This window comes from Terrapene carolina, unplaced genomic scaffold (assembly GCF_002925995.2).
Source record: "Terrapene carolina triunguis isolate 2854851 unplaced genomic scaffold, T_m_triunguis-2.0 Scaffold789, whole genome shotgun sequence".
NCBI lineage: Eukaryota > Metazoa > Chordata > Testudines > Emydidae > Terrapene > Terrapene triunguis.
The window spans coordinates 3,282,218-3,299,204 of NW_020665140.1; the positions used below are offsets into that span (position 1 = coordinate 3,282,218).

At 39.1% G+C, this 16,987-nt stretch overlaps 1 protein-coding gene across 1 annotated transcript in view; it reads right to left on the minus strand.

Moving 5' to 3' along the window:
* Positions 1 to 16,987, minus strand: part of GRID2 (glutamate ionotropic receptor delta type subunit 2) — a 1,014,260-nt gene that overhangs the window by 309,201 nt on the left and 688,072 nt on the right. Inside the window, exon 7 of the mRNA XM_024197621.2 lies at positions 15,081 to 15,242. Within this exon, the coding sequence (XP_024053389.2) occupies positions 15,081 to 15,242 (162 nt within the window). The remainder of the gene's footprint in view (positions 1 to 15,080; positions 15,243 to 16,987) is intronic.

Consider the following 16,987-nt stretch of genomic DNA (forward strand, 5'->3'; position numbering starts at 1 on the left):
TCCAAGTTCTACAGGGGAGTGTTATCTAGTGGGCACAAGTTCTCATAACATTTTGCTCAAGCATGACCCCTTCTGTCCTGTCCCCTCCAATCTGTCTCTATCCCACTCCTGTTTCTTCTCCCCCTCACCCACTCTTGATCAGATCACACATTCACACACTCCCAGTCTTTGTCTTTATGACCCGAGGCCTCTTGATAACAACTGGCAGAGGGCCTCATTAATGTAAGATCTCTAATGAAAGCCTGTGTCATACTGCTCCTCTTAATCAATGCAAGAAGTATACAGGAATGATAGATATTTAAGGAGTTATGTATATATGCTAAAATTACATTCCCTAGGTCTGAGAGTTAAGACAGATCACCAAAAGGTAATAAGAATATAACAATGGCCATATTGGGTCAGACCAAAGGTCCACCTAGCCCAGTATCCTGTCTTCCAACAGTGGTCAATGCCAGGTGCCCCAGAGTGAATGAACAGAACAGGTAATCATCAAGTGATCCATCCCCTGATGCCCATTCCCAGTAATCCACATAATCCTGGCAGGCAAGGGGGAATGGACGCTTCTCTCACTCTGGCTGGTTATATGCAAATTGCGTACTGTATGGTTCACAATGGGCATCCACTCATCCACTGAGCCAAATGCTAATGAAGGATTGTAAAATCTTCAGAGTAAATTAATAGGATGAGGTAAACAGCAGGAGTTATCTTGTTTAGGGGTAAGACAATGAACTTTTAGAACTATATCTAGGGTACATACAAACCTTCAATCTGTGGGGACAAGCAGCCAGCGAGCTTGATTTTATGAGAAGAGGTCTCAGCTAATCTTATTGAATAACTGGGGAAATTACTTGTGGTAAGCTATCTTGTAGGAGCTAGGAGAATACCTTGTTAATTAAGTTTAGTCTCTAGAAAGTGTGTTACAATTTTGTTTTATATGTAAAACCATTTGTTAACCTTTCTTACAGGGAATGCAAAACCATGCTCTCAAGTGTCCCTAGCCTCTGTTTGCCAGAAGCTGGGAAAGGGCGACAGGGGATGGATCACTTGATGATGATGACCTGGTCTGTTCATTCCCTCTGGGGCACCTGGCATTGGAAATGGAAAAAAAAATCAGATGTGACATGTCTACAAAAAACATGGTTAGTGAGAAAACAAGTTTAGAAATTCAGAATATGACTTAATCAGACATAACAGAGAACTACAAGAGGAGGAGGGGTATGTGTATTTATAAAGGAAGGTCTTAATTATGTTGACAATTATTAAAAAGGCAAAGAAAGTGTTGGAGAAAGTATTGTGGGAAAATGAACATAGATTTCAAGGTTTCAGAGATGTAGAAAAGTTAAAAGCATGAATGGTGTATGGAGTAAAAACAAATTTATACTTGGTCTTATAGTAAATGATAAAGTTGAAAGTTCTAACTTGGGAAAAGCAGACATTTTAGCTAAAGAGTTCCAAAAAGTTAGTACAAATCAAAGTAAAGAGCGAACAAAAAATATTTTCTGAAGAAAATTGAGAGTTCTTATATAGCTGGGTATACTGTACAAACGATGTACTAAATGAGAATTTCAGCATACAAGGACTCAAAAAATGCTATACACAAAAGTAAAAGTACAATCCCAGGTAAAGATAGCATATGCAATGCTTAAGCAGCTACTGGAAGGGAGTTTAAGAATTGTATTGAAATTACATAATAATATATGGGGAAAAGGAATACTACTGTCAGAATGGAAGCAAGCAGTGATTACACCAATAAGAAAACCTGGCAAAATAGGCAGAAGATCTGAGGCAAATAGACCTATTGCCCTCTCATTCTCTGTGGGCAAAATTATGGAGAAAATGATACAAGTGTTTAGTAGCATACCTGGTCAAACTGAAATTATAAACTGTGTACAGAGTGGTTTCAGGAAAGGATGATGCACAGTTGATCATATTGTAAGATTAGAAATAGAAATACAAAAACCCACTGGGAACAGATAATTATGGCAGCTGTTTTTTTGGACATTGAAAAAGCCTATGACATGGTACAGAGGGAAGGCTTGCTGTATAAACTAGCTGCAATTGGAATAAGAGGAAGAATGTTCTGGTTAGGGGTGGCTTTGCAGGATATTTATAAACTTACTAACGGCATTCCACAGGGGAGTGTTATCAGCCTAACCCCGTTATAATAATATAATTAATTATCTCCCGGAGAGTATACGGGCAGGAATAGGTATTACTCTATTTGCAGATGACAGTGCTATATGGGCCAAACACAGAAGACTTAACATAGCTGTGGAGAGAACCGATGAGATGCTCAGGTGGATTTCAGAATGTGGAGATATTTGGGGATTTACGTTCTCACTTGCTAACACAAAGGGAATTATCTTCACAAAATGGAAAACTGGGGGAAAATGGAACCTATATCTCTTTACAGAAAAAAAAATACAGGTGGTTCAAAATTTTACATTATTTGGAGTTATGTTCAATAACATACTAACTTGGAAGAGTCACACAGATAATATCAAGACTAAATGTAAAGATAGGATAATTCTGCTTAAAGTTTTGCTGTGAACAATTGGGGTGCAGATAACATGTTGCTGATGGTATATGGGGCATTAAAAAGACCAGTTTTAGATTATGGATACCAAACCTTTAATTCAGCTTTTAAATCAACACTAAAAAAATTAAAGCTGATCCAAGCCTAAGCTCTATGAATTGCATGTGGTATGAATATTATGACTCGGTTGTGTGTGCTGCAGATAGCAACCAGAGAAATGCTTTAAGGATGAAATAGTTAGAGTTAACCTCTTTGGCTAAGGTTAATTAAAATAGTGAAGATAAGAGTACTAAAAGAATAGACGAGGACTGTTGGGAATTAAGTAGACAAGAAGTAACTGGGCTCCACAAACTCCCACGGGGTAACAGGGTCAAAAGGTGAGAAAAATATTTGGATGAAAAGGAAGGTCTAGAAGAAATTAAAATCTTTAATCGTGTGAAATCAAACTATAGTTGGACGGTTGTCTCTCCAATTGTGAATTTGGAATTATATGATAGAACAAAGGGAAAAGCATGACTGTCAAATATGACAACTACAGTTTATGAGTTTGTATAGGGCAAATGGGGTCAGCATTGCCAAATCTACACTGATGGATCTAGGGATCACAACACAGGTAGTCATATTATGCCTATTATGACAGCCAAATTGACAGACATACAGTTGGCACTGACCTGGAATTAGGGATGTATACCCAACTATGATTTCTATCCTATCTGACTCTTTGTCGGATATAATGGCAATTAGGAAGGAAGCCTCGGAAAGCAGGAATGATTTAATCAATGAAATATTGTTCTTAACTACAGAGATAGTACAACTGGGTATACCATAGGAATAGGAAAGATTCCGTCGCATGTCAGGATTCCAGGCAACAAAATGGCAGATAAAGCAGCAAAAAAATGCCTTAAAACTGAGGAGGTTGATGTAACAATCCCTCTGAATAAATGAGATTTCAAAAGCTTGGTTAAGAGAGAACTTAAGAAGGAATGGCAAGAATCATGGACCAAAGAGAAAAAAGGATGAGGGTTCTACGAAATACATCCTCAAGTTGAGGATAATGGGATACTTAAGAGCTATGATAAAAGAAGTGAAGTAACTATATTTAGAGTGCTAACAGGTCATTGAGAGTTAAATCGTAATTTATATTTACTAAACAAAGCACAAAGATGTGTTGTGTGATACACACAAAGTCCAAGAAACAGTTGAGTGTCTGCTGTGGCAGTGCAGGCAGAATTACATAGAAAGAAAGATTCTCTATGAAGAATTGAGACCCTCAAGGTGAAAGAATATAGTCTGAAGGGATTGGAGAGAATACCAGGAAAGAGGGGTAGAATTAAAAAGGCATTACTTAGCTTTTCAAAGGATACAGGGCTGGGGAGGAGGATATAAAATTTTTTTTATGCAAAAACTGCAGTTGGTGAGGCTTATAGCCTCACCTGCTGAGGCTGCTGTATCATAAAACAACAGGAAAAAGAAAAGAAAAAAAGAAAGAAGGGGACAGGAGGAGCTCTGAAATCTCTCCTTAGAGAGGAGGGGAGATGGCAAGAGACAAAGTGAAGTTCTAGGGGAAAATAAGCCCTGGGATCATGCCTGGAAATACAGACTCTGGCAAGAACCCGAGAGGAGGTGAAGTAGCCACAGTAGGCAGAGGAAGCTCCAGTGGTGACCCAGCAGGCGGCCAGAAGATAGGGAGGAAAGGTAGGAAGGAGCCCAGGGGGACAGCAACAAGGTTTGAGATTGTATAGACTGTGGTTGCTAGACATAGGGTCCCTGGACTTGAGCCCGGAGCAGTGAATGAGCTCGGATTCCTCTACCAGCCCCTGGGGAAGGGCACAGTCTGGGCTGAGGATAGGTTAGACTGCTTGAGAGAGTTTATCTAAAGGGACTTTGATACCCCAGAAGGGGAACACTAGAGTGACCTAGCTGAAGGGTCAAGCCATGAAGAGGGAGCACACACCGTCATGAACAGGGAACAATCACGTCCGGAGAGAGACGCCCTAAGGTGTGCAATCCAAGGAGGGGGAGTCAGACTGGTAGAGAGCTCATCTCCAGCTGAGCTAGAAGGCGGCACCACACCAGTGAGTAGTAAGTCCTGTGACAATAAGGAAATCTAAGTAAAACATCATGTTATTTGCAGGGGATGAGGCAGGAATGCTGTAGCATTTGAAGGTGTCAAACTAAATTTCTGATAAAATAGGATATCTAAATAATTGCATGCAACAGCACTTCCAACATTTTCCTTTCCCAGTGCTGACAAACAGGTTTCATTGCCAGAGTTTGTATGGCATCAGTACCAAAAATAAATAAATAAATAAATAAATAAATAAATAAATAAAGTATTTTTTTATTTGCCCAGATTCTTAAGTGCTGGAATTGTAGAGAAAAGAAGATATATTGTACAGTCAGATAAAGTTAATTAGTATTGTTTCTATCCTCATTCTGAATTTAAGTCATATGTATAACAGTACCTCTCTGTTTATTCACCTGTTTTTTAAATATTTCTGTGTATTTTGAGATACTCATTTATGATGGAGTCTGGTCTGTAACTAGAACACATTTGTGCAGTCACATGGCTTTGGGAGAATAATGTAACAATAACTGATCTTAGATTATGTGAGAAACCTGTCACTTCATGCTTCAACCACCATTCCAGGGGACATGCGTCCATGCTGATGACGGGTTCTGCTCGATAACAATCCAAAGCAGTGCAGACCGTTGCACATTTATTTTCATTATCTGAGTCAGATGCCACCAGCAGAAGGTAGATTTTCTTTTTTGGTGGGTTGGGTTCTGTAGTTTCCGCATTACAGTGTTGCTCTTTTAAGACTTCTGAAAGCATGCTCCACACCTCGTCCCTCTTCGATTTTGGAAAGCCATTCAGATTCTTAAACCTAGGTTTGAGTGCTGTAGCTATCTTTAGAAATCTCACATTGGTACCACCTTTGCGTTCTGTAAAATCTGCAGTGAAAGTGTTCTTAAAATGAACAACATGTGCTGGATCATCATCCGAGACTGCTATAACATGAAATATATGGGAGAATGCGGGTAAAACAGAGCAATTCTCCCCCAAGAAGTTCAGTCACGAATTTAATTAATGCATTTTTTTTTAAACCAGAGTCATCAGCATGGAAGCATGTCCTCTAAAATGGTGGCCAAAGCATGAAGGGACATACGAATGTTTAGCATATCTGGCACGTAAATACCTTGCAATGCCAGCTACAAAAGTGCCATGCAAATGCCTGTTCTCACTTTCTGGTGACATTGTAAATAAGAAGAGGGCAGCATTATCTCCTGTAAATGTAAAACAAACTTGTTTGTTTTAGTGATTGACTGAACAAAAAGTAGGACTGAATGGACTTGTAGGCTCTGAAGTTTTACATTGTTTTGTTTTTGAGTGCAGTTATGTAACAACAACAAAAAAAATCTACATTTGTAAGTTGCACTTTCATAACAAAGATTGCACTACTGTACTTGTATAGGTAAATTGAAAAATACTATTTCTTTTATCATTTTTACAGTGCAAATATTTGTAATAAAAATAATATACACTTTGATTTCAATTACAACACAGAATACAATATATATGAAAATGTAGAAAAACATCCAAAATATTTAATAAATTTCAACTGGTATTCTATTGTTTAACAGTGCGATTAAAGCTGCAACTAATCACAATTCATTTTTGAGTTAATCACGTGAATTACTTGTGATTAATCAACAGCGCTAGTCAAAGCTATTTGAGGAGGAAGGAGGCCAATTGCCCTACCTAATTACCTTTCTCCAGCAAGTGAAGCCATTAGGCTTGTTTTGTGGATTTTGTCCCTTCTGCACTGCGTGGCGGAAGGTGCATGTAAAGGAATTGGTCACTTATAGGATTGCACTGGTTTAACAGCCTCCTTGATTTTCTCTATGTGAAGAGATTCCTCAAAGTTCTCTCGGTTTTAATGTGGTTATTAGGATAATAGCGGAGACAGTCAAATAAGTTTGTAATAACATTCAAATTATTGTAGAAAAGGGATTAATTTGAAACAAAAACAAACCAAATGAAAACAGACTTATGATCTACATTATAAATCTACTGAGCTAGAAGATTCTTTTGCAACTGAGTAATGTCCTGACACAGTTAAAACTGTGAAGAGCAATGGTTGTCAAGATTAAATAGTGTTTCAACAATGTTCCTAAATTGTGCCTTCAACTCTGCACAGCTGTTGCAAGATTTGGGAGCACTATTAAAACATTGCTTAGTCCCATTTACACTGGCAAGAACAAACATTTATATTGTTACTTAACACACTTCTACAGCACACTTGGGACCTTATATGGAAAAGCCAGGTTGCCAATCCACTGTAAGATATTTATCCTCACTGTTTCGTCTTGTTTTTAAAAACATCATCCTTTTTAAAGTGCGGGCATGCACACAAAAATTACTGTAAACATTACATCCTTGTGTTGCATATTTATTCTCCATCAATGTCTGCAGTATCAAATTTGCTCAGTTTACAACTTCAAAACACAATTTTTCTAATTGCCAGCAATGCAAGCTTAATCTGTTACCTGAAAAACAAACGGTGTCCCTTCTGCTTCATACACCATCACTAACAATAAGAAATTCTGAATTAAAATTTAGAAGACAATTCTATAGATGATTCATGAGGCAGAATAAAATACAGCTTGCTCTTCCACAGATAGATGGGCTTTACAGTGCTAGGAGTGATAAAAACTTCTTTTTTTATATAAGTAAACTAAACAAATGTGACTGGGAAGACATGAGGATAGGGGTGGTGAAGAGAGCAAATATATGCCATAATATGGAGTCATTTTTCCTCAGTCATAATAATCACTATAATCCTACTTTAATTTATTCTGAGACTATTCAGGAAGATTAGTATTGTCTACCACTATCATTGTTTTATGTTACTGCCTTATTTTCTTCACATTCTAATGTCTTTATTGACTAATAAAATTAGTCAAGGCTTGAGTCCTTGGGGATATTTGCTTTTAAAGAAAAAAAAATAGACAAATTTAAAACTAATTGCCGGAGCTGGTAAAATTCATTCTGAATGAATGAATTACTTGATGAATTTAACCATTTATTGTGTTCTAAAATACTTTGCAAACATGGCTTTATGTTTATGAATTATGACAGCTTCAGTGGGATTTAACCGGTGCACAGGCCCTGTGCTAGCTCTCTAGAGAGGTGTGAAAATTGTTTTTTCCTGTGTGAAATTCACAAACATTCACAAACAGTGGGGAAAAGGCAGCACAAATGTGGAACAACCAAACACCTTTTTTGCATTCCCACCCAAGTACTTCTCCTGCTCCAATAATTGCAAACAGCAAGATTCTGCTTTCATCTCAGAGGACTATTTTCAACAGATGACACTGCAGGTAGAATTTTCTCTCTAGTCTATTACCACTTCCCCTGCTTCTGAATATTTTCTAAATATTGCCGTGTGTAACTTTTAAAGAGTCACGGATTTCTTGTCCTGGTTTTCCCTCCAGGAATTTTAGCTAGATTCCATCTGAGTCTGAAATATTGTCAGATGGTGCCATTCCTTGATCTCCTATTTTGGAATCCAAGTTTTTAAAAAATATTTTTTCCCTCTGAAGAGTTTACATCAATTTCTTTGGGTATCCAACTTTTATCTAACTTTGGGCTCAATCATGAGCCCATCTTGCATGCCTATACATGAGAATAGGGTTTGTAACAAAACCTCGTTTAATCACCTATACAGAAGGGAGAGCAGCCTTCACTACTCTCCTTCCCATGCAGACTGGCAGGGTGTAGGCACATCTTTGGCTCTAGGCACTACCCTTCCATCCAATGCACCAACTAGTAGAGCTGAGTCAATGCAAAAGGGGAAACTGACCAGACTGAGACTCACACAGTCAGTGTCTGATTCCTGCTCTGGTTTGGGAACAGCATAGCTATACTTTGCCTGGTTCTCAGACTGGATAGTAAAGCTATAAATTAGAGCTGGGTGGAGGGTGTAAATTCCATTTTTTACAAAAGATTTTGAAATTTGGCTTTGTTCCGAATCAGAATGAAAATCAAACTTTTCAAAATGCTCAATGAAGGAAAAAGCTGTTTTGTTTTGTTTTTTAATGTTGACTGAAATGTTTTGCTTTAACAGAAGCTAAATGTTTTATTTTAATTTTGACATCTTAAACTTTGTATTCTACAAAATAAAAAAAAATCCAAAATAAGTAGTCCCTTTAAATCAAAAAACATCTACATGTTTTGTTCCAAAAATGTAGAAATGAGACGTCTTCCGGCCCCGCACCATCCGGTTTCCTTCCAAAACAAAGTTCCAGCAAAACTGACCCAATTTTGTGAAGCATTTTGAGTTTGATGGAACTGCATATTCTGAGGGAATGTGTGTCTTCTGAAGTTTCTCCAACCAGCTCTAGTTACAATCCAGTCTTCTGTAAGAAACAAGTTCCATTGCTTCTTTTTAATATTCACTTCTTTTACCAGGTAAACAATCTCTCCATTTCTTAGATGCTTGTTCCTTTCCCAGCCCTCTTCATCTTATATACCTAAAACCCCCTCAGATTTCCACAGTTTCTTGTTCTCCACCTTTCTCTCTCATCACTCCTTCACACTTTTACTGCTACCTTTCTTGTACTGCTCTACACTTGCTTTACATCTTGCACAGGATTCTTCCTCTCAGTTTACCTCTGATACTTCAAGTTTATCTGACTCAAAATTTCTTTTTTAATTCTCAACTATATAAATCAAAGTAGTCCCACAGATTTCAATGGTCAGTTCACATACATTGAGGTATTTTACCTAGATGCAAAGATTTTCTTAGTCTGACTTTAAAACTGCCTTGGTCCAGCTTTAATGGTTAGGTGAAACCCAGATAGAGAGGGAAAAATCAGCTGTGTGGAAAATCTCAGGCTTTTCTATTTCCTACTCTAGGCAAGCAAAGGGCAGGTCAGCACCCCTACCTGTGTGCCATGTTACATGTGCTGTTTCTACAAAGTACAGGGCTAGTTATCAATCAGCCAAGGGGGAGCAAGAGGCAGAGCCCTGGAAGGAGGGAGAACTTTTCTCCGACTCAGTCCCCCTACTGATCTCAGGCTGGTGATCCTTCCTTTCTCCTCACAAAGCCACCTTTCATCTAAGTCTGCTTCTCTCACAACTCAGCCCAAAGGGCCTGCAATTGGCTGCATGAGAGCCTGGATGTGTGGGCATTTCTGGCACAGAAGCTCCTGCAATATTAGGCCATGCTACACTCCTGTGTGGGCTTGCCTGATGCATATCGGATCGAAAGCCACAGGGTAGTTTATGCTTCACGTGGTGCTATGAATGGAGTGGCATACCTGTGGTGTTGCTTGAAATCCTTCTCAAGCTTCTGAGTCCTATTCCATTTGTTCCTTTGTTCAGGCCTATCTCTTAGCCAATGAAGGGTATGGATACTCCACTTCTTGGAAATAGAAAGAACTAAGATATGGCAGTCCAACAAGCTCATTAGTAGGTTCTGTATCAGGCCCCAAAAAGTCAATGCAAAGACTGTAGGGAATTACATCAACAAGGTCTCAAGGTACTTTTCCCATCTACTGCCAGGGAGGAACTTTATCCAAGCTTTAGGCCTGGCAGCAGAAATCAAAGCAAGCAAGCAGGCATTTGCATTCATAGACCTAGGTGCATGGTGTAGATTTATACACCTTGAGCCCATTAATCCAAAACACTACCCAGAATCTTGTGAATAGCTATTACAGAATGTGCAATGTATCTTCTCTATAAAGCCCCACATTTATTTTAAAGTCACAATAAGAATCTAGCTATGGAATGAAAAACTGCATGTTTACAATACTAATAGCTGAGTACTAAAAATGGATAACCGCAATTTCTTTCATATGAATACTTGCATTTAAATAGCCAAATGGATTTTTGTGAAGAAAACACATTTATATGTGGGACCCAGACATTATATGATAAGTTTTACTCTTGGACAAATGGTTATGGTGGAGCTGTGAACAGGTGTTCATATGTCAAAGGCTGGCAGAACCTTAGCTATAGCAGTTAGAGAGGAAATACTATTACAATAGCTCCGTCTCAGCCCCCAAACAGTCCAATTTGCACTGTGGAGACTGTGGGTTTCTGCAGCCTAAGAGAGGTTAGAATCGGAACGAAAAGCATTGAAAAGCAAAAGCCCAGTAGTATGGATTTCAAATCAGAAATTAGATTAGAAATTACAAGAAATCCACCCCTAAGCACACCCATCCTTATCAGTTTCAACTGTATTTCCACCCATGGTACAGTGTTTCTAAATTTAAGGGCTGTGTTATTTATTTAAACCAATTTAGGTAAGATGCTCATTGGGGTACTCCAGGAACTATTCCAATATGTAGAATTCCCTGAATACAGTGAACATTACTATGTTCCCCCTACCTTCTCCCATATAGGCACACAAATCAGAGTGAAAATCTAACTTTTACCCATCCCTAGAATTATCGCTTGGGAACTAATTAGTCTACGGTCACCATTTTAAAAACAAGGTATGATTATTTTTAAGTTGTATTTTGTTAGGTATATACAAGCCATCATGGGCATGGGTGCCCTATAATAAGTAAAAATGTATTATTATTTCATGTCTCTGAGGGAAGCTCCATCAGAATAAATATAAACAAATGCATGCAACCTAATCTTAATTTTGGAGGAACAGATTGGCAGGAAGCAGAATCTGCTTTTTTCAATGGGTTTGATTACATCCACTAGGAGCTAAGTGTAATAGCTAAACATTTGGTGCCATTTTTTCCTATGCAGAATTAACCTGCATATGGGAGTGGAAAATCTGAGTTTTAGCTCACAGAGTTATCTGTATATTCCCTCATGGCAGGAGGAATAGGGTATTCTCTTTGGTTAACCACCAAAACCTATGGAACTTGGGGGATCTCCTAGATGCAAAGAGAATGTAGATGGAGATCCTTGGCCTCCACACTGCCAATGCTCCTATAACATAGACCCACAGTTTTGGCTTGGGAAGAATCCAGCTGAGCAAGTCTCTCTCACATTCCCAGGTGCTTCCAAACCCCAAGCCCCTCTCTAGGCTTTTAGCTACTATAGGTGAAGTTCAGTAGGTGGACCATGTCCCCTAGTAGCATTACACTTCCTTGCAAATCATTTTAAAAAGAAAACTTTACTATGTCTCCTTTGCATTTTTCTTTCCTTTAACTATATGACAGAACACATTCCCTTCCTTTTTTAATCCTGTTTTCCCCTCAAAGTTATTTTTCCTGTAATGTGTAATATTTTTTCCTCTCTCCCTCCCTTCTATACAGTGCTGTTTCAGGAACTCGCCTCTCCTTCAGACTCGCTACTCTTTTCTGGGGTTCCCCAGCTCTCTCCTTGCTCCCTTCCCACAGACTCTTATTCATTGTTCTCTCCCACCTAACCCATTATTCAGATACTCTTTTCTTCATTTTCATGGACACAAACCCCGCCCACCAGACATAGCCACTGCCCCTTTCTAGATATGCACAAACATTTCTACTCTGACACACATTGCCATACATGCACCAATGCTCTCAGACAACCCTGCCCCCCTACATACCGACAGCCCTTTCCTAGAAACACCATAATCACTGCTCCCTTCACACTCACACTTGTCTCCCTTTTGGGAAATGGGCAGAAGGAGACCAAGAGAGGGTCCTTTTCCTATCCTAGAGCAGAATGGCATTAAGCAGGGTCTCCAGGCTAATACACTCATCGGGGCTCAACTCACTCTGCCCTATCTAGTCTCAGACAAGGCAGAGCCAGTTAAATCCTAAGCATTTGCTCAGCACTGGGCTGTGCTCCGCTGAAGGAGACAGAGGAGAGAGATCTTCAGTGCGGAGGAGAACATCTGGAGTGCGATTGGGTCTTGAATGTTCAGTGATGCCAGGGCAAGGGATGAGGGAGAGAAAAAGGCAGAGCACTAGGTCCCAACGGGAAGCAGATGAAGAAATCCTCAATAGGGAAAGGGTGTCTGTTTTTTAAAAAGTTTTCTGCCACTTCTGACATAGACATAGTCTGTCTGATAGCAACAGTCACATCTGGCCTGCATTTTACCAAAACTACAAAGTAGGGATCCGGCAAGACTCCTACGAATGGGCTTTTATGTGTTCAAAGGAAAAGGGGAGCATGGCACAAAGAGAAATCCACCTCTCCATGCTATTCCAGCACTGGCCCATGAACGTAGGCTCCTGTTCACGTGTGGAAGTGGAGGACTGCATACACATGGGAGGCTATGCATTTGGATTTGATTTCGTTTTGTAACAGCTATAGCATTTTGCACTTGAAAAATCATCTTTTGTCAAGATGGTACAGTACAAACAATACTCAGATGTGCCTTCAGTTTATAAACTTTGACTTCTCACCAAAGCCAATTTTTGCAAACGGGGCCAGGAGAGACAAAGACAAGGAACTCAACCTCTGGCTAGGGCTGCACATTTCAGGAATTACCACACCTTCAGTTAATCCACTAGTGATCTAACCCACATCCCTTACATAGGGTTTTAATTTGCTCCTGCCTTCTCAAAGACTTTCACATTTCCTTTGGTTGGTCATTTCTCTTTATGTTTCAAGGAGAATCACTTCACAGATTAATCTTCACACAGTGTAGGTCTTGTGTGAAAGGTCACAGGAGGACTTTGTTTTATTAATCATCCTGTTATAAAAGGCAGGAAATAGAAAAAGACAAACTGAAAATGTTAGTGAGGATGACATGGCAAAGAATTTAATAAACTCTGCAGCATTTGAAAGCAAAAAGCTGACAGCGTGGTAAGAAACAGCATAAATGATGCTCATGCAGGAGAATGGGAATGGTACGTGTCACAAGCAAGCTAAGAAAAAAAAGTAGAAATGCAGTCAGACATCCCTTTCAAGGCTGTGTATCCCTAGACTCAGTTTAGAGAATGTGACATGGCTGGTTATATTTGTCTGAAATGCCCCATTCAGATAACAAGTGTTAATCCTAATGGGAAAAGGTAAAGTGGGTTTGTTGGCTGAGTGTCCCACTCAGGTATGAGTAAGTGGAAGTAGCCCTCAGAGAGAAAGGGTGTGTGCTAGGATTTAGCAGACAGCTCCTGAGGAAGGATACCCTAGGAGCAACCAAGCCTGGGAAAGTGTAGTGTAAAGATCAAACAAACATAGGAGCAGCCAAATCTGCTTGATGGATTTCTCTGGTAACTTAAGTACCATTGTAAAGGCATTTAAACTACTTACTGCCCCCTGGTATAGAAGACATGGCGTAGGTGTCTCTACATGCTGGTGAACTCCAGCTACAAGAATGGGACCTGGCGGGGCCAGGAGCAGTCAGTAGCATACAAACTGGGCCTGAGGCTGCTTTGCTTTACACCAGGACTAGTGCAGATTGGCCCCAGGATTGGGAGCAGCATGAAGCTGGTTGAAAGAAGCCATCTTTGTTGCTGCCAAGTCTAACTGCTCTGGTAGGGCTTAGGATCTGACCCAAAATGGCTGCCTCTCGTTACTTTAAAAAGTGTTGTGATTTTTATGTTAACTGCCTTTTGAAAAAAAGACACTTTAATTCTTCTTAAAATAAGATTAAACAGTTTTGTAATTTTTGAAAATCACTGTAGTTTTCCTTCATTAATACAATATAGGAATTGCCAGCACTGTGTAAATATACATTGCAAGTACATCATTACCAGAAAGATATTGACAAATTGGAAGGATTTCAAACAAGAGATACTAATATGATTAGGAATCTGGGTCAACTGATTTATGAGGAAAGATTAAACACACTATGTATTTCTTGGATAGGTGCTGACCAGGGAATACCATGGTAATAGTCTACAAATATTTGAAGGGTATAAACAACAAGAAAGGAAAGGAACAACTAGGAATAATAGTATAACACTAAATGCCAGAAAATAAGACTGAATTTCAAGAAAAAGTTTCTTGACACTGAGTATAATTAGGATATGAAATAATATTCCAAGAGAAACAGTGGAAGCCCATTCCTTGGGAAACAAAGCTGGACAAAGCAGTATAAATTATACCATAGGGAACAATCCTGTACTGGCAGGGTATAGACTAGATGACTTAATAGGGTTTTTCTGGCTCTGATTTGTATGATTCTATTACATTATGCCTGTAGGATTTTAATAATGAATTGCAAAGAATATTAGCTGGATGCAATTGTTCCAACCTTTTTTCTTATAGTGTTTTACTGACAAAGGAACGACTGTAATTCTAATATCAATTATCTTGGAAAAACTGATCTGTGTTTTTTTACCTTCCTACCTCCTGGGCACAAAAATAATGTGATTTTTTTTTTTTGTGCTTGAAATACCCGTGAGTCTGATATTCAGCAACCATAATATTTTTGTTTCAAATATGCCCATTACAAAACAACAAAACCAAACCAAAAATCTTTAAGGAGAGTTTTCCATTAGAACTTGTTTTGTCATTGCACTAATGCTATCACTTTTGGAAAGACACTGCTGTTAGCAAAAATAGAACACCTTTCATCAAATGGGATTTGTTCCTCACTGGAGTGGAAACTAAAGAGAATGAAATATAGGAGGAAGGTACCTTCTTGATGGTATCCAGCATGGATCGCCCTCCTTGCCAAGGTTTGGAATTCTTTCTGATACAAGTCAGGCTAGCCATGCTGTGCCACTTCCGGTCCTCTAGCTTCTTATGAAAAGCATTAGCCAACAAAAGCACAGTGTCATATATGTAGAGGTTCGAAATCTGTAAAGAGATTAGAGATTGATTATTAGCAGTTAGTGGACAGACGCTGGCAAACAAAAACAGAATTCATAATCTGTTTGCCTCAGCTGTTTATTGCCCACCCTGTCAATAACTAAATGATTTACTTGGTATTAAACAGCTTAAAAAAACCTATTAAAATAACCACCCCTTAACTATGCTATCATCAACAATTTAGGGCCCTGATCCTGCAATGAGATCCAGGCTGACTACCTCCACTCCTGCGTGAGGCACAGGGGCCCCGTTACCTGCACAGATCCAGCTGCTGGATTGGGGCTAAATTATTATCAGTTTCTCCTGTTTCTAGTCAATTTCCAAACAATTTCATGATCTGGTTCTCAAGCACTAGTATATTTTGAAATGTCTGGGCTTCCCACATGGTAGGTGCACTTGTTTGTAAATGTATCAGGGTCAGACAGCTCCTGTGCACTTGATGGTGGCCTAGGTGCAGCACCATCCCTCAAATTTTTGCAAAATCTTTCAGCAACAGAACTCAGTCATATCTCTCCCTGATAGTCCAAAACAAACAGAGTCTTCACTCCAGTCTCCAGCTAGACCCAGCCCCACTTCCAGGAGGGTTTGTTCTCTTGCTCTATATCCCGCACCCACATCCAGGGTTTCTTGCCTGGAGTCTGGCCTCTCCCAGAGTCCACAACTCCTCTCCAGCCCCATACATAAGTTTCTTCTCTCAGTTCTTCCCCATGACCTCCATCTTGCCCACCTGTGGAGGCAAGCTAATTACTGGTATGTCACAGCTGGGATGGGTTTTTCCTCACTAAACAACAAGAATTTTTTTTTTCCAAAAGCTGTTTACCAAACCAGCATTTTGAGGCAAATATGGCTTGTTAATGCCCCAGTAGGCACACATTTTCTTTTTCATTTGGTGGTTCATCATGGCATTTATCATGTAATTTTATGATTTTCAATTGATCAATCAGTGTATTTCTTAGTACGTTCAGTTCAGGTAACTGAAATGGGGAACACGAAACGAGAGAGTGAGATGTTCTAGTCCCTATTATGAAACTCTCAGTGAAGTCATAGAATTTGCAAAACACTCACTTGTGCTCGTTTCTGTTTGATTACTTTCTAATATTTAAAATAAAAATTCTGAAATTTTTAGTAACTTAGCATCAGCACTGGATGCTCCCTATGCTTCAGTGAAAAAATGTCAGTGCTTAGTAAGGCTATTTCAGCATTGTAAGAATTCCATAATGGTAATATATTAACATATTAAATATGCACATAAGGCCTGTTTCTGCAATGCAATGAGTGCCCTCGCTTTCCATTAACTTCTGTGGAAGCTGAGGGCTCTTAGCACCTTACAGTATTAAACTCTCAGATGATATATATATTTATGCCCAGAAGTTTAAGTGCAGCATCCAACAGAGGATATTGAAGCTCAGCAGAAGAAACAGAAATAACCTGCCTCCCTCTCTTCCAGTTATCTTGATTAACTTTTTTATATATTTATTTTTTAAATGCATATTCACTAGTTCAGTCAGACATTAATGATAAGATATAATTCAGTATGAAGTAATAAAGGAACAGAATTCACAAGCTCTTCTGAAACAAACAATTTACAAAATGGTCTTTTTCAGTCATCTCTGTCCTCAGATGGCAGGGGCAGGTGTCCTGCTAATGCTATCATAAAGAGACATCATTAGCTCTATCTGACAACAAGGTGCTCAGAAGCAATATTAAGTTATAAGACAATCATATCTAGGGCA